Raw genomic sequence first — 23073 nt, 5'->3', positions numbered from 1 at the left:
GAACTCGGCGATGCTCTAAGAGTCTCCCAGGGTGCATCTAGATGTCTAGGGGGCAAGGATGGGAGAGTGACTTTTTACATCATATATACGTGTGTGTGTGTGTGTGTGTGTGCACACATACCCTTTCGTACCTCTGAGCCTTATAAATATTTCACCTGTCCAAAAATAAATTATAAGGGAGCCCTTCACGTCTGTGGGCACTGGCTATCAACACGGCCATCTGCATCCATGTCCTAAACCTCTGTTACCAAGGCCAGAGGGGAAGAGAGGAGCACGGGCGGAGAGGGAGACTGGGCTTGAGCCCAGGCTGAACTGCCTAAACCCCCCTCCTAGACCCCGAGGCCACCAGGGACAGCATGACAGCCATGTAACTGGTCTTCCCGCTGCCCCAATCAGGATCAGCTTACATGGCTAGGACCTGGGGTCTGCCCGCCTGTCCATTCTCCCCCGTGTACTCTAAACTCCGGCCACACTGACATTCTTTTCAATTCCTTAATCACATCCTTAAACACCTCTTGCCTCTGGCCTTTGCTTGCCCTGTTCCTGCTAACCCCTCCACCCTGTCCATCTGGTTAGCTCCTGCTCCTCTGTCTCAATGAGCAGTCTTCCCTCAGCCTAGACTAGGATAGGGCCTCTCAGTGTGCTCTCACACCAGGCTTGCCCAACATAAGGCATAGGGTGCATTACCATTCCCCGTTTTCTATCTGCTGTCCTCCTGCCTGCTGTGCAGCGGGTACTCACTAAACACTTATGGGATGGATGGATGGATGGATGGATGGACAGATGGATGGACGGACGGATGGATGGTCAAAGGAATGAATAAATCCCAGCTCTACTACTTGTTGGCAGTGTGACCTTGGACAAATAACTTGACCTCTTCTGAGCTATAGGTCAGTCTCTAAAATGGGGGTAGACAGGGCACCTGGGTGGCTCAGTCGGTTAAGCATCCGACTTCGGCTCAGGTCATGATCTCACGGTTCGTGAGTTCAAGCCCCGCGTCGGGCTCTGTGCTGACAGCTCAGGGCCTGGAGTCTGCTTTGGATTCTGGGTTTCCCTCTCTCTCTGCCCTTCCCATGCTCATGCTCTGTCTCTCTCTGTCTCTCAATAATAAAGAAATGTTTAAAAAAATAAAAAATAAATAAAATGGGGCTAGCCGATGTTTATCTCCCTGAAATGTTATAAGATTAAATGAGGCATGTGGCAATCCTGCATACAGTTGGTGCTCAGCAAATGTTTCTGGAATGTGACGAGCAGCTAGCACCATTCATCTGGCACTTTCACTGCCGCGGTGTGTGTTCGCTGGGCATATATCTTGCCTGCTAACTGGCTGACAATCCCTTGGAGGCAGGGAACTTGTCTGTCCCCTGCCATGCCTCACCCAGCTCTGCAGGCACTCTGGGCTGGAAATGAGGTGTGGGACACGCCATCCATCTTAAATGCCTGTGTGAGACCCGTGTCTTAGAAACTTCTTGAAAACTTACAGCCCAGCGTCGGTCTACCATCTCTTCCGAGGAGGCTCTCAGCTCTAGGAGTCTGACTCCCACCTGGAATGGCCATCCCCCTGCCTTAGATGATCAGAGCCCCCAGGTGGACACACAGCCCCACGCTGTCTACAGCTGTGACCCCAGATTTTCTCTGTTTGCTGCAAGCATGAGGAGAGACCCGTATATACCCCAGCATCAGAGAAAACCAGGGCCGAGTTAGCTAGTCTTCAGCTCCCACCAGAGAGACTGTGTCTACTCCTTCCTGTGTGTCCCCCAGTGCTCCTAGCACAGTGCTGGGCATTTAGTACCTGCATGAAAATGCTTGTCAACGAATCAACGAGTGAGTGAAAGAATGAACAAATGAATGACTGAATGAACAAATGAACCGGAGCTAGCATAGCGCAGTGTTAAGAACAAATGCTTTGAAGTTAGCCTCGGGCTGGAATCTCAGCTCCACCACTTAGTTGCTGAGGGACCTGGGCAAGTAACTTAACCTCGCCATGCCTTAGTTTCCCCATCTGTAGAAAGAAAATAATGAGGGTACCTACCTCATACAGTTACCATGCCAACACAGAGATAACATACAGCACTCCACACCCTGCCCAACTTTACAAATGTTAGCAACGCCGTTAACTGTTGCATGCTATAGAACAGAATGGGGCCCCCGGTATTATTATTGTTATATATGGTCACAGTTATTATTTAGTAATGAACAAGTGATCCGGAATGCGGAGGCTGGAGACTACCAGCCTGGACTGATTAGCTTTCTGGTCACGTCCCTTCACTGCCAGCAACCATTTTTGAGAAGCAGCAAAGGCCTAAGAGATGCGACTCAGGGGAGAAAGAACAAACACCCTCCTTGGCACCTTCCAAATGGAAGGTCGGGGACGTGCTCTGAGGGCGGGGGTGGGGGTGGGGGGTAGGCTCTGCTGGCCTTTGGGTGCAGAGCTGACCTCTGGTCCCTGGAGGCAGCAGCTCGGGGGTCGTGTTCAGTGGGGCTGAGGCCAGCCAGATGGGATGCAGGGCTGGAAGAGCCTCTGTCCACCGCTCACACGAGGGGCATGGCGCCGTCACCTACGTCGTTAGCATCCACCCTAGACAACTTCGGCAGCCACCAGGCCTTTGAAGCGGGGACCGCTTCGCAGTCCTGGGCCATCTGGGCCAATAAGCACCAGCGTCTGACCTGGTAGAGGGGAGCCGGCTCCTCCCACCTTCTCTGGCAGTCAGGGATCTGGGTGGGCCGGACCCGCTCCCCGCTGCCCTTGGTTATCTTGGTTCAGGGAAAGGGCACTGGATGGAAGGCAGGCCAGAACAGGGGGTTGCGGCTGCTTGGGCAGACGGCCAGCAGGCACACACTGATTCCGAGGGCTTTGGTGACGACACACGTCTCCTGGCCCACGAGTGCACAAGCCCGCTCCGAGGGACGAGACAGGTGCCCCGCCCTGGCCAGCTGCCCTGCTCACCCGCTGCAGGAACTCCGTCCGCTCCTTCTTCTTGTTCCGGCATCGGGCTGCCGCCACTTTGTTCTTCTCCCGGCGCCTTTTCCTTCGCTCCTCTTCTTCATCTAGCTGTGAGGGCACAGAGCCGCGGATTAGACATCCAGGCGGGCCTGGAGCACCGCTTCCCTCCTGACACAGACGGCAGATGGACAATGTGCCCCGCAGTGAGGGAGCCATCCCTGTCTGCCAGCCCACTGGCTTCCCTGCTGGTGGGTCGGAAACGCTTCCCAGCCAGCCCACGGATCCTCTTAGAGCAGGTGGGCAAACCTGGGAGGGGTCGGTGTCCCAGGAGGGCCGGGCCGCCTGGGTTCTGCCAGAGTTCAGGAGGCACCAAGCCCGGCAAGTCTATTCACACGGAGGTGACACCCAGCGGGTGGTGACGGCCCTGTTCTCTTGCCCAGCCCAAGCCTTCTGGGCACTATTTTCCAGGCCAGTGGTTCCCAGGCACTCCTTTAAAAAATGCCTTGGGCATGGACATAGATTTCACATTCTACCCCCACACACTTCCGCCTCCCCGGGGTACCTTCGCCCTGCCTCTTGGTCCTTCCAGACGCTCTGATCTACCTCCTGGTGCTAGTAAACAGCACCCCCCCCCCGCCCCCCTATCTCTCCTCACCCGGGTTTGGTCCTTTTCGCTGCTTCTGCAGGTTGTCCCCCACGATACCCCCCCTGTATCCCAGGATGCCAGGGCTCCCCCAAGTGCCCTGCACGGACACAAGCAGAGGGGCCTCCCGAGTCTCCGGGTTTGCTTGCTTCTCCCCCAGGATACATTCGAAAATTCACCACGCATAAAATAGGGCCCATTAAGTGGGAAGGGAGAAACTCACTGCCCACCAGCCCTGACCCCAGCAGGATCACTTTGCGGTGGTGCCTCTTGCTGTCTGTTAGCTACCAGGAGAATCCGGAGGACACACAGGACCAGCTGGGGCGGAGGACAGCCTGGAGTCAGAGGCCACTAGAGAAGTCACTGGATTGCCCTGGCCTTGCCAACTCTCTCACTTCTTGAGCCGGTGGGGGTGAATCTGGCAGCCTGAGGCCTGGAACAAGGTCTCAGCTGAGAGGGCTCCAGGCCAGGAAAATAAACACCCTCTCTGTGCACTCCCAGCATGCTCTAGGAGCTTAGGACCGAGGGCCTGGCCGGAGACCAGCACCCACGGCCATCGGCACAGGTCCTGGTAACACAACCTTCTCCTTCTCCACCACCTCTGAGTTTCTCCCTGACCCGCCCCACCCCTCCTGGGAGGCTGGCTGGAGAGGCAGCTTGTCAACACGGCCACACCCAAGCACCTCCCGGCCCCTTGGCCTCCCTTGAAATAGAACCAGAAGTGACAGCACCTCTGGCTGACCCGTATCTGGGAAAATAGAAACCTGGACAAAATTGATTCCACCCAGCCTCAACCTCACCCCCACCAGGGCCGAGGTAACCGTGACGACAGGCAGAGGGAAGGAACTGGAGGAAGTGGCCGGCAGTGCAATCTCCCCTCGGCCAGGAGGGTTTGCCCACAAACTGCCAAGGTGATGTGTGCAACCTGGGCACTGCCGGGCTCACGGGGCCCGGAGCAACCCCGGCTTCTGGCAGAGCAGCCGTTTCCTGGGAGACGCCACCTCTGTCCTCCGAGACCCAGCTCCCCGCCCCAGCCCTGCACAAAGCCGCGGGCGAACGGAAGCTGCGCCATCCGGCTGCGGATGCAAAGAGGCTCAACTGGGCCAGGCCGATGGCCGCGCTGGGGGCTTTCCAGCCCCCCTGTCCAGCCTTATCTGTCCCCTCCAGCCATCGCCTTCTCCCCACATATCTCCCCCTCCTCCAAGCCAGCTGGGCCCTCCTGAGATAACCTTCCTCTCCTCCTTGGGAGACTCTTATTCGACCTTCGAGAGCAAATGTCACCTCCTCCAGGAAGGCACTTTTGACTCCCCAGACAGAATCGGCTGCTTTTCCTGGGCTGCTACAGGACTTTGAGTCCCCTGCTTTCAGGGTCTCTATCGTATCCCATCATAGTTCTCTGTGTATGCAGGTATCTGTGTTCCCTGCTGAAGGACGGGGGACCCGAGCATCGCCAACACCTGGATAGCACTTAATAGGGGCTCAGCAAATGTCAGCCACATGAATGAGTGAAATAAACGATTCCAGGGAAAGGTGGCACAGGCTTGGATTCTGTGATTATAAAAGCAAGCTATTGCCTATGTTTGCCTCTGCATAAGCTTTTCCCCAGTGCCAATAAGGGGCCTTTGCTGCCAGGGATGGTCTCTTCTGTCTGTCTGCAGGAGCCCAGCAAAGCGTGGGGGTTGCATCCTGTCTTCCCCAGAAGCACAATGACCAAAGACAGAGTCGCGGCCGGGGGCAGGCCCCCCGGTGGCTGTGGCAGGTCCGCACGAATCCCGAACAGGCACGGACACACTCCAGGCCGTGCACTGAAGCCTAAACACCCCCTAAAGTTCCACAGCCACCAGCGGCTTCCACGCCCGTCCCCAGGCCTCTCCTGCCCCCACGCTCCACCTCAGCTGACATCTCCCAATAAGGCAAGAAATGGCCCCAAAGCCCCATTACCACACCTTCCCCACTGACACTGTGCTACATGTTCCCCAAATCCTCCCGCCGCCACGTAAAAGCCGCCTGAGGAGTTCTGGAAACCAGCTGCTGGAGTCCCGCCAGAAAGAAGAGGGGGGCTGGGCAGTGCCCCTCAGCCCTCTCATCCCCACGGGCCAGCTGTGGCCCAGGCCTGGGCGCTCTGTGTCCCCTGCCTGGGACCCCCCCCCGGCCCCCCCGCCTCCCACCACCACTAGCCTCCTCCAGTTCCTTCTCTCACCACAGTCCCAAGGCTGCTGCCCCCGCTCCTTGACGTTCCTGAGTCTCTAAAACATTTGGCCATGAGGGGGTGAGACGGCAGAGTGTTGTCGCCACACACAGCGGGGACGTCTAAAACCGGAACCCCAAAATGGGGCATGATGATTTGTTGCTGCAGACGCAGTTGGAAGAACCAGAATGTTTGAGGAGGAGGCTGCTTGACGCCCAATACATTTAAAGACCCATGAGATGAAGGCCTGCTCTCAAACATAGCTCTGGCTCTGTTTTCCCCCAGTTCCCAGGAAGCCCTGGGGCAAAGCTGGCCGTGCACCGGGGTGAGGAGTGAGGGGGAGCCCTGTGCCACACTTCACATTGGAGGGACAGGCTAGGGGACTCACGGCCAAGGGGGGCCTCCAGTCGGGCAGTCCCTCCTCAGACGGCCCGTTCCCAAGGCCCTGCTTGTGAGCCCCCGGCCACAGCTGACCGGAGCAGGTGCGAACGGCTGACCAAGAGGGGCTGTATTCACTGAACTTGGACCGCTGGACTGAGGGACCAGCGGCTTCAGCCACGTGTCCAGAGAAGCAGAGCAATCAGGCTGCGATGCTTGCAGATGGGCAGAAGAAACCAAAGACGGTGTGGCAGGAAGGAAACAAACCCTCGGCTACGGAGGGGAGTCAGAGAGACAAAAAGAAGGAATGGCAGACAGAGAGAAAAGCAGGGCCTGGGCCAGGGTGCCGCCAGTGAGGTGCCCAGGACACGCACCTAAGGAGACATTCACTCCAGAGCTCACGCAGGGGCAGGGTCGGCACCCAAGACCGACTGCCTCCTTAAAGGCTGTGCGCTGGGCGTCTGGCTCACCTCACCCAGGTCCAGGCCCTGAAAAACAGAGGGAGCTCCAGGCTGAGAAGGTGAAGGCGGAGACAGAGAGGAAAGAGAGAGCAGAGAGAGACCAAGATGGGTGGAGAGAGACGTAGAGGCGGCGCCACTAGAAAGAGAAACACCCAGAGGCATGAACAGAGGTCAGTGGTAAAGACAGGCCAAGTGAACAGACTGAAAGCACACACCGAGGAAGAAACTGTCTCAATCCTGATTCCACCACTGGAGGGGCCTAGGATTCCTGCGCCTTGAGTCCGTGATGCATACCCCTGAGTCTATCCTGAAAAATTCCTCCTCTGGCCTGGAGGGAGTTTGAGAAGGTTTCTGCCTCTTGCAACTGAAAGATGCCCGTGTCTCACAAAGAGCTTGAGCAAGCAGAGGTGGTTGGTCTTGGTACGTATCCAGTCCTCTGGACTAGGGGTCTCAGCAGGTTAAATGGCTTCAGTGAGCCGAGGACAGTCCTATCACCCTCCCCACTTTTACACATGACAAAACTAAAGATATCAAGGCTGCGCAGAAGGTCAGTGGCAGCTTGAAATCCGGGCCTTTTGGGCCCAGGGCCCAAGAGCCTCCTGCTCTTTGAAGGGCTGCTGGTCTATGTGTGCCCCACACACATATGGTAATACGCCCCCTGTCCTTTCAGCTCTGGTCTGGTGATGGGATTGTAAGTAGCAACAGAAGCTTCTGACTCTGACGACAATGACCGTGTTGTTTTTCCCTATTCGGGCCTTTTAAAATAAAAACAATTTATTGCCCAAGTAACACTGAATGTGTAACATTAAAGCTGACTGGTTTACGGGGGCGGGGGAGGGGGCGCCTGGGTGGCTCTGTCGGTTAAGCATCCGACTCTTGGTTTTGGCTCAGGTCACGATCTCACGGTTTGTGGGATCGAGCCCCGCATCGGGCTCTGCGCTGACAGTGCGGAGCCTGCTTGGGATTCTCTCTCTCCCTCTCTCTCTGCCCCTCCCCTGATCATGTGTATGTACTCTCTCTCTCTCTGTCTCTCTCTCTCTCAAAAATAAATAAACGCTTAAAAAAAAAAAGCTGACTGGTTTACGGGAGGGGCCTCCTCCACACCTCTCCTGCAGGCCATGTGGCTTTCACATGGTGGCAACCTCCTCCCAGATTTGATTCTGAATTCTGATATTTCACAAGCATTTCCAACAAGATATCTTGTGGGACCCACAAAGAGATAAGATGACAAAGACTAATGATACTTGCTAACCTGAGGCACTGAAACTGCGAACACTCTTACATGGACAAAGCAATATAAAGGCAAGAGCAATAAGGCTGGTGACAAGCAGAGGTTGGGGGAGGGGACCCAGAACAAACCCCCAGCACTCACCAGAGCAGAGAAGGTCTGAAAGGCCTTATCTTGCACTAAGGACCGCAGCAGGGACGCAGAGAACCAGGCTCAGCTGAGACACGTGGCATCAGGGTCGTCAGCACGCACTTTGGGGTCTAAGAGGCCTATGTGGTCTGAGAGGAGCACCGACTGTGTGCTCCTGGGCAAGTCACTTGGCCTCTCTGAGCCTCTGTTCCCCACCTGCGTGGGGAAGGCACCGAGCCCTGCCGCACAAGGCTATAACAGGACTAAGTGCCAATCTCGAGCCTGAGACATGGGAAGCGTGCTGTAAGTGGCAGATCCTGGGCCCGCCTTCCCAGTTAAGGCAGAAAGCAAGCTTGGCGCACGCCCAGCCTCCCCCAAGGGCAGAATCTGGCACAGGAGACCTGGGGCGGAGGGCAGGCTGGGGGTGCCTCAAGGCACACGAGTTGTCAATGAGCAGGCCCGGAGCAACAGCAGCCTGGCAGCCTCAAAATCTAGCCCTGGCCAGGCCCACCAGGGTCCCCCCCCCACCCCCCCCCCCAGGAGCCACACTGCACGGAGGAGCCACATTTCAACACCAGGGACCCATGAGCACCCTGGGAAGTAAACACCCAAATACCAAACATACCAGACATTCCCCCACATAAACACGGCTGCGCTGAGCCCCGGGGCTGCGGTTCCACACCACTCCCCTGTCCAGCCACGCATCAGCAAAGTAGGGCAGTCCAGGGGCGAGACGTCCACAAGCCAGCCGGGCCAGGCCTACAACCCCAAGGGGAAGAAGGAGGAAACCCCAGGGGCCTCTGTCCAACACCCCTCCTGCCCCCATGCACCCTGCAGGGGCCAGGCCTTCCCCATCAGCATCTCCCTAGGGCTGAGCTGTTGGCAGCCGTTCCCCCTCTAGCCCTGTCTTCTCAGGCAAGCCCCCCCCTCTCTAAACAACCATGGCCTGGACCTCAGCTGTGAAATACTGGGGCAGTTTCAGTGAGCAGCGGACAGAGCTGTAAGACAAAATTCAAGCCAAATGGTCAGTTTAAGGCTCGAGTTGCAAACTCAAGTCACTTCCCAGGGCCAAGCAAGTAACGTTAGCAAGGGAAGGGGGCTGGATGGGGCTGTGGCCTGCGGAAGGGACCCCCCAGTCGGCCTCACTTGAGCAGCACAGACTCAGCATTGCCAAATCTTCCAAGTTTTCAAGCCTAGCTGAACATACGGGGTTTTAAGTAAAATCTCCCAATTTTTAATGTTGGCAACAAATTCCATCCTGGAAAGGACACTTCGTGGGCCACACATCTGTGGGCTGCACCAGCCCATGGGCGGCTGACTGATGACCCCAGCAAGCGACAGACCCTGGTGGGGTTGGTCATCAGACACCTAGTTCTAGTCACCTAGATGCCCTATTCTGTGACTATGGGCCAATCAATTCATCTCTCCCGTCTTGTGGCTCATCTTTGATAAACACAATCGCTCCTACTTCTCACTAACCTTCAAACGCCCTTGCAAGGTGGGCTTCATTTTACAGTTGAGGAAACAAGGTGACGTGTCTGCCAGAAGTCGCCAGGCCAAGAACAGACAGGGGTTCGACTCCATTACATCATGCTGCCTCCCAACAGTGGGCTGGACTAAACTCTCCCCCAAGTTCTGTCTAGCTCTGACATCCCTGGGTTTCTTTTCACCCAACCTTCAAGAGCAATGTTGGCTTGATTGAGGGGAGAGGGAGGGGGTTGTGGGAAGGACGTCTTTTCCCTTTTAAGGAGTTTCAGAAATCGTCACTTCACAGACTCTTAGAGCCAGAAAGGAGAAGCCCCTAGGCCAACTCCTGGATTTTACACACGAGGAAACTGAGTCCTGGGAAGGAAGTGGATTGCTCCAAGGCTCACACTTGAGGGCAGGGCCTGGGTCACTGCTGAGTCAGCCTCCCTGGGCCTTTGGGCTCCACCTGACTTCCTCTTTCTGGAATTTTCTATGCCCTGGATGAACAGCACTAACCTCGTCTGTCCCCCTCCTACTTCTCTGACCTCTCCTTTTCTGTCTCTTGCCCAGGACCCTCTTCCTGTCCCTTTCAGGCCAATGTCTCCTGGGGTCCTATCCTTGACCTGCTTTTCTCGCTCCATGGGTACTGCCTATGGTTTATCATTTTCATCTACCTATGTGGTTTCAACTACCATTTATATATGAAAGCCAAAGAGTTCTTTATGATCAGGACAAAACATCCAGCTGCCAGCTGGCTGTTCAGTCTGGATGTCCCTCAGCCCTTCAAAGTCTTTATCCTCAACTGGCTACTTCCTGTCTATTCTCCACCCCAGGCTGGCACCACCCGTTCACTGGACTTAGACACGCAGCCCTCCCCCGACCTGTCCTTCTCTTTATCTCTTATTTTGACTCTTCAGGCCATCCAATTCTACATCCTAAATCCTCCTCATATCTGCTCCCCACTCGCCATCCCCATTCCAGGCTTCTTTCTACCTCCTGACCCTACATGACCATCCTCTATCTCAGCCATCGAAGGGATCTTTCTAAAACACAAATCTGATCCAGTTACTTACTCCTCATTACCCTCAGGAGAGAGCTCAAGCTCCTTCATGTGTCAAGCGAGGGTGCCTGCGACTTGGCCCCATGTGTTGTGGTCTTTGCTCCCGTCCATCCAACCCTACACTCCATGTTCCTGCAACCCTGAGCCTCTCATATCCCACACTTACCTGGCCACATGCCTTTGCCCCTGCTGTTTCCTTGGCTTGCTCTCCCCCTCTGCATTCAGCTCAAGCATCACCACCTACAGGAAGGCCTCCGTGGTTCTCATCGCTTCCAGGCTGGGGAGGTGTCCCTTTGCTCTGGGCTCCCATAGAACTCTGAGTTTATCCTGGTCCCCACTGTGCTGTATTGCTGTATTCTGTCCTCAGTTTCTGCCCCCTCCACTAAACTGGGAGTTCTATGAGAGCAGAAATCTGTGTCTTGTTGATTTTTTTAAATTGTTTTTAATGTTTATTTATTTTTGAGAGAGAGAGAGAGAGACCATAAGGGCAGAGAGAGAGGGAGACAGAATCCAAAGCAGGCTTCAGGTTCCATGCTGTCAGCCCAGAGCCTGATGCAGGCTCAAACTCACGAACCATGAGATCATGACCTGAGCTGAAGTCGGACACTTAACCAACTGAGCCACCCGGGCACCCCTGTGACTTGGCGATTTTGTGTGTGTTCTGTACCTTTGCCGAGTTTGCAGCCACCCGGAGTGCTCAATAAATGTGTGCTAAAGGGAGGCCTGATCCACAGAGCTGGTGACCTGGGCAAGACTCCTGACTCCCAGCCTGGTGCTCTTTTGACTTCATTCCAGATGCCCCCCAAGGCCAGGGTATGATCAAACACATTCCCCTATGAACAAACCCACATAGTGGGAGCCGTGCTCACTCAAAGCATCACACCAGCCCAGCCAACCACCGGGTGAAGGCTCTGAACAACAGCTGCCAGAGGCAATGGCTTCACCTGCCAAGATGATTCACTCAGCCCTGGTGACTGGGGGCACAGGTGGGTGGGCAATTGCTCAGTGCACTCAGCATCTACAGGAAATGGTGGGGAGTGGTAGGGCGGTAAGCCAAGCCCCATCCTGAGGTTCCGGAACTGAGAAGACGTAGAGATCCCAGCACCTTGCGGCATCCACAGGCCAGGAAGCTCAAGTTCAGAGAAGAGGAGTAAATCGGCCTTGGTCCCTGGTCAGATGGTGGCAGGACCAATCCGAATACCACCGCTTCCTGGAACACCTTCTAGAAGCAGGAGACATGTTCTTTATGAACTGAAAGCTTGATGCAGTTGCCATTGCCGGGCATCAGAACCTCCCGGGGTGGGTGGGGGGCGGTGGGGAGGGCAGGTGGAGGGGGGGTGGGGAGGGCGGGAATCTATCTGAACCAACTTCTCTGTCTCCACACATCTCAGCAAGACAAAGCATTCCTCTGACCTTGGCCCTCCCAGCCCCCCTGTCCTCAGTAAGAACCTTTTCCTGCGTTAAGAGAACCCATAAAACAATAGGCTGCTGAGGCATAGGGCTGGTTTATATGAGCAGAATAGGGAAGGGCCATTCTCTCAGAAAGCAGTGGAGAACAGCCGTTTCCACTGCTAAGAAAAGACAGCATTGTGTTTGGAACAAAGCCTGAAAAAGCCGGCTGGGCAGGGTGACACCCATTTCTGTATGGTCCTGCTAAGGAAGGAGTGAACACTGTTACTGCGAAAGCGAGGCCAGGAGACGTAGGAAAAAGCACCTTGGCCAGGACAGAAAGTCTAACGTTGAAGAGAAAAGGGCTGATGATTGCCGGGAAATCCTTTTGCTGGAGAAGAGCTATTTGAAGAATGATGGCTTTTGTTGAAATATGTCTATTTCAGGCCTGTTTCATATTTATGGTTTGGTGAGGTTTAGTTTCCCACTAGGCAATCAGTCAATTTTCTTGCCCAATTGACATTTGATTCAAAAGATGAGAAAGGGAGAGGAATAGTGGCCCCCCCAAGGCTCTCCCCACCTCTAAAAGACTGGTAAGAAGCAGAAGATATCTGGGAAGGGAAATCAATTTTCTCAAAAGGAGTTAATAATTCTTTAACAATAGCAGTGTAATATGCCTTGATTACACCAGGGCAAAAGAAAAAAAAAAATCAAAACAAAACAAAACACCAAAAGACAAGAGATCTGCAAAATGATTATCTACAACTAAATGAAAATGCAGTTGTTGCAAAGAATATTCATGAACAGAGCTGTTCTAAAAGTCCCGAGTTGGCCAAAGGAGAAGAACATTTCAAGTGCCATCATCCTATTAAAGCCTTGAAAGTCATTTGTCTTTCATCATGAAGGTGAAAAACAAGGTCTTTGGCTTAATTATTCTCCACCAGTGCAGTTCAGTTTAATCTGTATGCCGGGTGTGCAGCTAAAACACAGATTTCAGCCAATTTCTTTCAGGCATAAGGCACAGATAACAGACAAATCGCTGAGCAGAACGGCGACCTCTATTTCGTGGGTACTGAACTCCCACTAATAAAAATCCCACCCAGGTGACACGGCCAGATGAATTCACAGCCAGGGATACCTGGCCTGGAGGACGGAAGGGTTTCACCATGAGTGATTTATGTAATGAAATGGAAGCAATAAAATTTGAGAGATGGGGAAGGGAAGGCGTCGCAACTCCCAGGCAGGTGGAGGTGTGGGTGGGGGTGGGGTGGAGGTGGAGAGCTCCCCCCCACCCAAGTTCTCAGACCAGGGCGGCTGAGAACTCCAGCCAGCTACGGTGATGAATAGCTTATCTGATTCTCCCTTCAAAAACTATAAAGGAACCGGCCTATTGACAAGCTCCGCAGCTTAATTAATTGGGAAGTCCCTTAGGGTGTGAATGCTGGCAGCCGGGAGGATCTCAATACCTGGAAATAACTGGTTTGGAAATGTTTGCTGACTCAGATTGCAACCTTGCCTTACACAGAGTCAAGTACCACACACATTACCTAATAGCTGATGGCATGCAGCTCCCTCCAGAAAGTCTGAGATAGGTTTGGGAAAAAACGTGGTTTTAGACCCCTCATAGGTATTCTCAGAGAGAATCATTGCCAGTCAGGGCTGGAAGGGACTTTGCAGATCATCCAGACTTGCAGAGAGCATCGGAACACCCTGGAGGGCTTGTTACATCCCAGATCTCTGGACTCCGCCCTCTAGAGCATCCGCTTCAGTAGTCTCAGGGTGACACCCAAGACCTTGCACTTCTAAGGTGCTCCCAGATGCTGCTGCCACTGCTCTGCAGACCCCGCTTTGGTATACACCAAAGTAAACCAGTGGATTTCAGATCGGTTTCAGCAGCAGGAGTCTATTGTTCAAATGATACCACAATATACTAAACAGATAAAGGTGGTACGTTATTAAGGGGCTCCCATGGTATCACAGCCTTATTAGAGCCATAGGCGTGCTGTGATTGGTTTAAACCTTTAACTCAGAGGTTATAGAGAACAGTTTCTGACAGCCTCAGGATCCAAATTATTCCCATCTCGTGTTTTCCTCATACACAGTAGTTACAAATGGTGTGTGTGTGTGTGTGTGTGTGCGTGTGTGTGTGTATGTACATATGTCTATAACATTTTATCAGCTTGCCCTGCACTCTCAGGATGTCTATCAGTTAAAGAAAAGTAGCAGAAAAGGCTTTGTTCTGAAGTCTACCCAAAATAGATTGACCTGGCCATAGGCATCACCCTGGAAGTGCTCCCCAAGGTGTTAGATTTGATAACTAATAGGTAGGAGCATGTGTGTGGATCTTGCTTTAAAAAAAAAAAAACAGAATAAAATTATACTTGAAACATGACTTAGCCTCTCTGAGCCTCAGTTGTCTCACAACTAGTAGCATTCATAACACCTACCCGTATGGTTATTAAACAGATCAAGAGATAATGTCTACAAACACAGTTTGCAAACTATAAAGTGCATTGCTCGCATGAGTCTTCTATCCTGAACCCAGATGCCCTCAGTCCTTCAAAGACCTGGGCCAGCTTAGACGGTACCAAAGGTTTCAACCAATGGCTGAAAGCTAGAAACACCTGCTGGCCCCACCCAGACCAGCTGAATCAGAATCTCTGGGCTCCACATCAATGTTTTTTTAAACACTCTCCAGAGGACTCTAATGAGTAGCCAGGATTACTCCATATTTCCTCCTGAGTTCCATACAAAATCCTGCCAGATTGCTCTCATTGCTTCTGGATGGCCACTAGCAATAAAAAGGAAAGAGGAGAGGGGCGCCTGGGTGGCGCAGTCGGTTGAGCGTCCGACTTCAGCCAGGTCACGATCTCGTGGTCCGTGAGTTCGAGCCCCGCGTCAGGCTCTGGGCTGATGGCTCAGAGCCTGGAGCCTGTTTCCGATTCTGTGTCTCCCTCTCTCTCTCTGCCCCCTCCCCCGTTCATGCTCTGTCTCTCTCTGTCCCAAAAATAAATAAAATAATAAAAAAAAAAAAAAAGGAAAGAGGAGAAAATGTCCCTAACCAGATCCTGACTTTTTCATTACCGCTGGCTTAAAAGGGGGTTTTAATCACTATAGCTACTAATTCTGGAGCCCTGATACATGCCGGGTGATTTACATGATTATGCCTTTGAATCCTCCCCACACTTATGTGATGTAGATATTATTCTTCCCCATTTTAAAAACAGCTTTATTGAGATAAAATTCACACATACCCGACAATGTGCCCTCTTAAAGTACACAACTCAGTGGCTTTTAGTATATTCACAAAGTTGTGCGACTATCACCACAATAAATTTCAGAGCATTTTCACTACCTCCAAAAGAAAGCCCACGCCCCTTAGTGGACCCCTCCACCTCTCCCATCTGCCCTAGCCCCAGTCACCAGAGAAGTGGTTCTCCTTCCCGTCTCTATGAATTTGCCTTTTCTAGATATTTCATATCAGTGGAATCCTGCAGGATGTCCTCCTTTGTAAATGGCTTCTTTCATGAAACATGTTTTCAAGGTTCATCCATGTTGTAGCCAAGTATCAGCATTTCATTCCTTTTTATGGCCAAATAATATTCCACTGTATACATATATCATATTTCATTTACCCATTCGTCAATCGATAGACATTTGGGTTGTTTCCACTTTTGAGATACTATGAATAATACTGCTGTGAGCATTCGTGTACAAGTTTTTGCATGGCCATGTGCTCCTTTCTATTGGGTATATATCTGGGAGTGGAATTAGCCTTTGGAGGACTGTTTTCTAAACTGGTTGCACCATTTTAGATTTCCACCAGGAGTGTATGAGGATTACAACTTCTCCACATTGTCACCAATACTTATTATTTTTCTTTTCTATAACAGTCATCCTAGTGGGTATCTCAGTGGTTTTGATTTGCGTTTCTTTGATGGCTACTGATGTTGAGCATCTTTCCATATGCTTTTTAGCCATTCATAGATCTTCTCTGGAGAAATGTGCATTGCCCATTTTTATTATTGACTTGTAATAGCTCTTTATATATTCTATGAGACCCTTGTCAGATCTATAATGTGCAAAAATTTGCTGTCATTCTGTGGGCTGTATTTTGACTTTGTGTCCTTTGAAGCACAGAAGTTTTTAATTTTGATGATGTCAAATTTATCTACTTTTTATTTTGTGGCTTGTGGTTTTAGTGTCCTATCTAAGAAATCATTGCTCGTGAAGATTATCAGCTGCTTTCTTCTAAGAGTTTTATAATATTGGCTCTTATATCAAGTTTTGGATCCATTTTGAGTTAATTTTTGTATATGGTGTGAGGTAGGGGGTCTGTCTCCCTCATTTTCACAAGGGAGGAAACAGAAGCTTAAATGTCTAGTAAACTCTTCAGAGCCAAAGTGTTCCAATGCAGCACTCCTGCTTTGCCACATGCTTCCAAAGAGCCCAAGTATTTTATTGGCTGGGGGAGGGACAGGAAGGAGGCCATGGAAGTAAACTCTGCAGGAGCTTCCCACCCAGAACATGCACAGGCACTGTGCTTAGCAAAGGGGAACCCCGCAGCCACAGCCATGGAGCAAAGCACAACGGGCCCCAGCCTCAAGGGGTCGCTAAACCCAGACGAGGCCCGCAACTTGACTCCCAGCACCTCTGCAGCCGGCCAGAATCTGCCTGTAAGCCCCAGGTCTCAGAGCTCCAACATCAGGTCAAGTTGTCTTCTGCCTTGGGGCACAGAAAGGAGAGAGGCTTGGCTGGTGCCAGAGTGGCTCAGCCAGCGGAGCTCACCAGTGAGATGACCCAGTTTCCCAACTCTGAGTCCATGCCGGGGACCTCGGGAGACCAAAGGGAGATGGCCAGCATTGACAGAAGAGGCCACTTTGTATGGCTGCTAAAAAACTGATGGTTCACAGGAATCTAGCAATGACCTTAACACCACAGGAAACAAGATAAGGGGTCACACAAAGCAGCTTAGGGGAAAACAGAGGGTTGAAGGGCAATGGTAACTAAAATTTGGCTGCACGCACAACCAGAAACAGGTCTGCTGGCTTCCCTGAAACCCGGATCAAAGGCACAACACACTGGAAAGGCCAATGCTGTCAGAATTTGCAGTGTGATTCACAACACACAAACTCAGCCCCTAGAAAAGGCAATTTACCATCATATCATGCTGGAGTCAAGGTCATCTTTTTACACAGTGCCTCACTTAATCTTCATGATGCAACTCGATGAGTGTCAGTTTCCTCCTTTGATAGATGAGGAAACTGACGCTCAGAAAGATAGCTGACTTACTTGTCCAAGGTCATGGTGGGAGTGAGTGAAGAAGAACCCCGAAGCTTGAACCCCAGTCCAGAGCTCTTCCCAGGCCCCAGACATACCCGCTCTGGTTAGGAAGCTAGGTTGATGCCCTGCACCCCTGACACCTGGGGTCTCTAGACATTCAAGCCACTCACCACCTCTACGGGCAAAATACCCTCAAGGGAATGAAAGCCCAAGGAACGGTGTTGGAATCAACTGTAAAAACTAACTTCAATTAACTGTCACGTTGGAAAAGTGAACCACATTCATGTCTCACATTTGTTGTGTATCTCATTGAGTGCCAGGCATCATGCAAGACCTTTTACCTGCATTAGTTCATTTAACCATCCCATCAGCACTAAGAGGTACGAATATTATCCCCATCTTAAGAGAGAGAATCTAAGAAGGCAGCACAGCACTCCCTGAACTTTGCAGAGGTGTCTGATTTCCAAGAACACACAGATCCAGCCACATCCCCACCACCATGTCTCTAAGGGGCCCTGTCCTCGAACGACAGTGGATGTGACCAGCCTATGATGTTAAATAAGAGTGTCACAAGGCTTGTGAAGGCTTGGGGGTACCACATCAAGTAAGACTCAGTAACACGGGGGCCAAGGTTGAATACACCTAGAGCTGCCTTTAGGGATCACTCACTCTCCCTCAAATTAAACTATTAAAGGAAATTTTAAAAAGCTAACAGCTTTTGAAAATGCGCTAAGAAAGTGACGGAACTAAAGTGGAAACTCAGTCTTTCAAAGATGAGCTGGGAGATTCTGTTCCAAGAAGGGACAGATTGGAGCTCTCTGCCAAACAAGTATGAGACAGAAAAAGTGTCTGAGTCAGGGGGAAGAAGGCCAATGCTATTTCAAAGAGTCACAAATTAAAAACCAATTATGCAAAGCTTGCTAAAAAATGTCAGTGGGCTGCCTTTATGTTTTAAATCACTAAAAACACAAGCATGCTTACGCCAACATTTACCCAGCACATCAGATGATTTGGGGCAACTTTGTATGCTCAGGCTAAACATGGGCGAACATTTTGGTGAACAAACTCTGGGGCGACCACCCGCGGCTGAGAATGAGCACATCTTCCACGACCACCCTACAGTCCACGGACTCCAATTCACAGTTCATCAAAGGAAGGGGCTCCTGGGTGGCTCAGTCGGTTGAGCGTCCGACTTCAGCTCAGGTCATGATCTCAAGGTCTGTGGGTTCGAGCCCCGTGTCGGGCAAGGTGCTGACAGCTCAGAGCCTGGAGACTGCTTCGATCCTGTGTGTGTGTCTCTCTCTCTCTCTGCCCCTCCCCTGCTCTCACTTTGTCTCACTCTGTCTCTCAACAATAAATAAATGTAAAAAAAAAAAATTTTTTTAACACAGTTCATCAAAGGTGAAAAACCCTAAATGTTCTTTAGGGCCCCCGGAGAAGTTGGAAAATGACCAGTGTGAAAGTCACAAATGCCTAAGCCTCTCCTGCTCTGAAGATGACAAGGACACAGACCCAGTCAGCATGGAATCTGTGCTGGAAAGGCAGTCCGTGACGGGATGTGCACACTGATTCCTCCAGGTGAAGCCCTCGGAATGCTCCCTGAAAAGGGTTGGCAGAGCTTGAGGAGAGGTATTGAACAGTGAAAATCAGGTTCCCAAATGCAGCCCAGGAATCTCTGAGCCTACAAAATATACAGATTCCCTGGACTCCGCCCTCATAGTTTCTGAGTGCATGGGCCCCGGGGGTGGGGTCTAGAAATCTGTATTTATAAAAAGTTTTCCATGCGGTTTTGATGATTAACCAAGTTTGTGGAATAGTTGGTTTGACGTTCATTGTATTTTTTTCTTTTCTGCCTGAAGTTGCTTGAGTTCAGAAATAGAAAAACAAATGGACGACACTCAGAGATAAGAATTAGGAGATGCAGAAATCAAGGGACAGAAAGCTTAAGTGACTTGCAAAGTTGGCATAGCTGATTAGTGTTTAAACCAACAAGCATGTATCAAACATACAGTCTGGGGGCACCTGGGTGGCTCCGTCGGTTAAACGTCTGACTTCGGCTCAGGTCATGACCTCACGGTTTGGGAGTTTGAGCCCCGCGTCGGGCTCTGTGCTGACAGCTCAGAGCCTGGAGCCTGCTTTGGATTCTGTGTCTCCCTCTCTCTGTGCCCCTCCCCCACTTGCTCTCTCTCTCTCTCTCTCAAAAATAGTGAATAAACATTAAAAAAATTTAAAAAAACCATACAATCTGTGCAAGGCATACTGCACAGTCTGGTGGAAATAAAAGGAAACATAAGATGTCATCTGTCTTTGGGACCTAAACACAGGACACGCATGCAAAAGCAGGCTGTGTGTGAGGCAACAGGGAGTGGTGGGGACTGCAGCAAGCTAAAGGCTATGTGCAAATACAGTGAGCACTTGCTACTCAGCTCCAGCTTCTCGGTGCATATAAGGGTGTAGGCCTAGAGTGGCCAGATATTCTGGTTTTTTTAAAGGAGCCAGAAAGTCCACATTTCCTGGCTTTTAAATATAGCAACTCATTCAATTCAAAAAAAAAAAAAAAAAAAGCCAGAAAGAAAACCGCACTGTTAGGGGCCAAACGAGATTCATCTGTAGGCTGACTCCTGCCCATGGAATGACACTTTGCAGACTCTTTCCTAAAAGGTTATCCAATCCAACCTCCCTTGAACTTGAGTCCTCTCTAGAGCCCTGGAGAGTGGCAAAGGGGGTAAGGGATCCCATCTAGCAGGTGGTTAAGTGAGTGCTTGGTGTGTGTGTGTGTGTGTGTGTGTGCACGCGCGCGTGCACAAGGGTGGGGTTTCTGGCCTCCCTGCCTTCCCTACTAAAAATGCATTCCAGGTGCAGAGGCAGGGTGTGGCCACAGCAGCGCACTCAGAGATGCCCTGGGACGGGCCAAGATCTTCAGGCCAGTAGGGTCTGGTGGGTTGAAGAGTTTGGCTGGGAGGGGCTACAGAACGGAAAGTAAAAGAAGGAAAACTCTGGAGAAAGCTAGAGGGCACACTGTCTTGAAAAGGAACATAGGAAAGGAAAGGCGAGGAAGAAGCATCGGTTCTAAGCATCCCATAACCCAGAAGGCGACATCCCCAGATCCCCCAGCCAGACATCAGAATGAGCCCTCTGGCCACTCTCCATCTGCTTGCTCGGCTGAGTTTCTCTTCACAATACTCACCACTACCTGACCTTTTGTATTATATATGACTTTGCTTATGTGCATTTCCGGATGCCCCCCACTATGCTATACAGCTCCAAGAGAAGGGGCTTTGTTTATGGTTCAGTTCCTAGTGCCTGGCACATAGTAGTTGCTTAGCAAATATCTGCTCCACAAATGGACTGCAGCCAAGCCCTTGGCACCGAAACAGTTTAACTTTTAAGTGTCAACCACATAATAACAACAACCTCGGCACAAAGCACTTTATCATTTACAAAACCTGTCCTTTAACTTAATTCCTCCAATTTTCTTTTACCAAACTGCCTCGTGTGTTTGGCCATGGCCAAGAGAACGCGGCCTCTGCAAGGTGGGTTGCCTGAGAGCCAGCTCGGACAGAACCACCTGCACAGAGCAGCTAGGCCAGCCCTCTCCCCCCCCGGGGCCTGGGAGACGATGCGGCTGCAGAAGTGCGGGGCTCAGCAATAATTGGGCCATGTCATCAAAATGATCGAGTGTTCCGGGGCCAGGTTCATCCGGCCTCCCCAGCCCGACAGTGTGCTGATTAGAAGTGTGCAAGGAAGAGAGCTGGTGGGGGGCAACACAGCTCTGGCTCTAACGTCAGACTGCTGGGGCTGATTTCCCAGCTGCATGCATGACCTTGGACCTCACTGAGTCTCGCCAACCTCATCCATATTTCGGGCATAAACTGCAAAAGTAACAGTAATTACTTCAAAGGGTTCTTGTGCAGGTTCGATGAGATACTTCGCAAAAAGCGCCCAGAACTGCGCCTGGTGCACATCTCAGTGCAACCAAGACAGTGCCCTGTCAGCAGCAGTGTCACTACCGCGTAACCATGTGACTCTGAATGACTTGACCTCCCCCCACCCCCACCTCCCGCACCTCAAATTCCTCTTCTTTAACCCCGTGGTCGGGATCGGGTAAGGAGGAATAAACAAGATCGTGTATGTTCAGCACTTAGCACAGGGCCTGGTGCATCTTAAATGCTTAATAATGGTGAGCTAGTATCTTATTATTAGCCAAGAAACTTCTACCAGTCTAAAATGCCAATGTGAGAATCCACCAAAGACAGTTTGCCATATGCAAATAAATCTGCGGGACCAAAGGTTCCCCAGCTGCGACTTTCTCTCCCCACCTGCTTTGTTCTCTAGTTGCTCTAAGAATGGCCCTCCTCCAACCTTCGGTCTGACCTAGGAAGCGTTTGGAGGTCAGTTCCCAGTGCAGGGCTGACCTCGCTCCGCGCCAGCTCAGTCTGCTCTGTTCCATCTGCCTCTTCGCCCCCACGATGCTGCAGTCTGACAGCGGGGGAGGGGACATGCAAATACGCCCTAAAAACGGCTTGTTATTTTCACGGCCGGGGTGGTGCGCGTTTGTGGATGCCTGTGATGCCTGTGAAGACCGCACGTCACTGTCAGGTACGGGGCATATGCCACCAATCTGGGGGAGGCTGTGAAATGTAAAAATACCCAACCCAAATAAAGCCCTTTTCCAAAGGAAAAGGAAAAGTTCCTCCAGCGCCCTTTGCAGAAAGGGAAGGGGCGGTAACTCGGCCTTGGGGCAAATCCCCGCTGGGCCAGCCCCTGAACCAAGCCACCTGGCTCTTCATTGGTCCCCCGGCCTCAGCGCCCCAGTGAAACGGCTCAGCTGCTGGTTTTAAATGGCACTTATACTGTGGAACGACCCAGAAACGGATGCTTTCAAGTTATGAGACTGGGAAAGTGAATAGCAAAAGACCAAAGACAAGGGCCCCCCATAAAGAAAACAGAACCTAAATAAGCCAGGAAGTGCTATTAACAGCACTGCTGATTTACAAAATCGACTCAGAAGAATATAATTACTTTCAACTTTCATCTGGTACTTAACAGTCTTTAATGGGCACCTACAATGCACCAAATGCAGGTGTCTCGGGTGCAAATGTCTACAGCAGGGGGGAGGGCAAGCAGTTAAGGTAAATGAAGGCAGCTGGTGGTAACAAAAGCAAAACCAACAGTGTAAACAAAATCAAGAACAATAGGGAGGTGTAGGGGTCTGTGGCAAACGGAGGGGAGGAGAGGGGAGGGGAGGGGAGGGGAGGGGAGGGGTGAGGCGGGGCTTTCCATTCCATGTAGCTGTTGCCATGCCAGAATGGGGTACAGTGTGACCAGATCTCCCAATTTTTTAATCAAAGATTAAAATCCAAATTTTCAAGTGAAATGTTGGTTCAAGTTTCTTTTAAAACACTGCACGGGCCAAATAAAACACCTCCGAGAGCCAGATACAGCCCGCAAATGGCCAGTTTGCCCCCGCTGACCAAGCCCCCAGCAGCCCCTCTTTGCAATTTTTATGGTACTCGTGGGGATGGCGGGGGGAGCAGAGCAGTAGCTGTATAAGAACCCCAAGGCAGTACCCGGACACCTTTCCCCACTCAAGAATCCCCCTCTCGGGAAAGGCCAGCCCTCAGCTCCAGGCTACAGGATGGAACCACATCCAGGCGCCCCTCTGCTTACGAATGAGCACCTATGCTTAGCAGCTTCCGTGCCCGCCCCACCCTGCCCCTACCCCCTCTCCACCTCCCGCCACCCGCTCTTTCTCGCTTCCAGGTTGGCAGCCATTCTGTCCAATTTCTCTGCAGAAATGGCACAGGCTGGGGACCTCACTGGGGCAGGTCTTTGGACAAACTGCCAGCCCTGGGGAAGTGGCTGGGGGCGTGCACAGCACCGATGCTCACCCACGCTGGGGA

At 51.7% G+C, this 23073-nt stretch overlaps 1 protein-coding gene across 4 annotated transcripts in view; it reads right to left on the bottom strand.

Annotated features, from left to right (window-relative positions):
- JDP2 (Jun dimerization protein 2) overlaps positions 1 to 23073 on the bottom strand; it is a 38979-nt gene that overhangs the window by 4518 nt on the left and 11388 nt on the right. For 3 of the 4 annotated variants that reach the window (XM_019833320.3, XM_023255873.2, XM_011283415.4), the window contains exon 3: positions 2948 to 3052. The exons of the other annotated variant lie outside the window; for it this stretch is intronic. In XM_019833320.3, coding sequence (XP_019688879.1) covers positions 2948 to 3052 — 105 coding nt within the window. The remainder of the gene's footprint in view (positions 1 to 2947; positions 3053 to 23073) is intronic. 4 annotated transcript variants of the gene reach the window in all.

Source organism: Felis catus, chromosome B3 (assembly GCF_018350175.1).
Source record: "Felis catus isolate Fca126 chromosome B3, F.catus_Fca126_mat1.0, whole genome shotgun sequence".
In the NCBI taxonomy this organism is placed as follows: Eukaryota; Metazoa; Chordata; class Mammalia; order Carnivora; family Felidae; genus Felis; species Felis catus.
The sequence above is the reverse complement of the archived record's forward strand: the minus strand, read 5'-3'. Positions and strand labels throughout refer to the sequence as shown.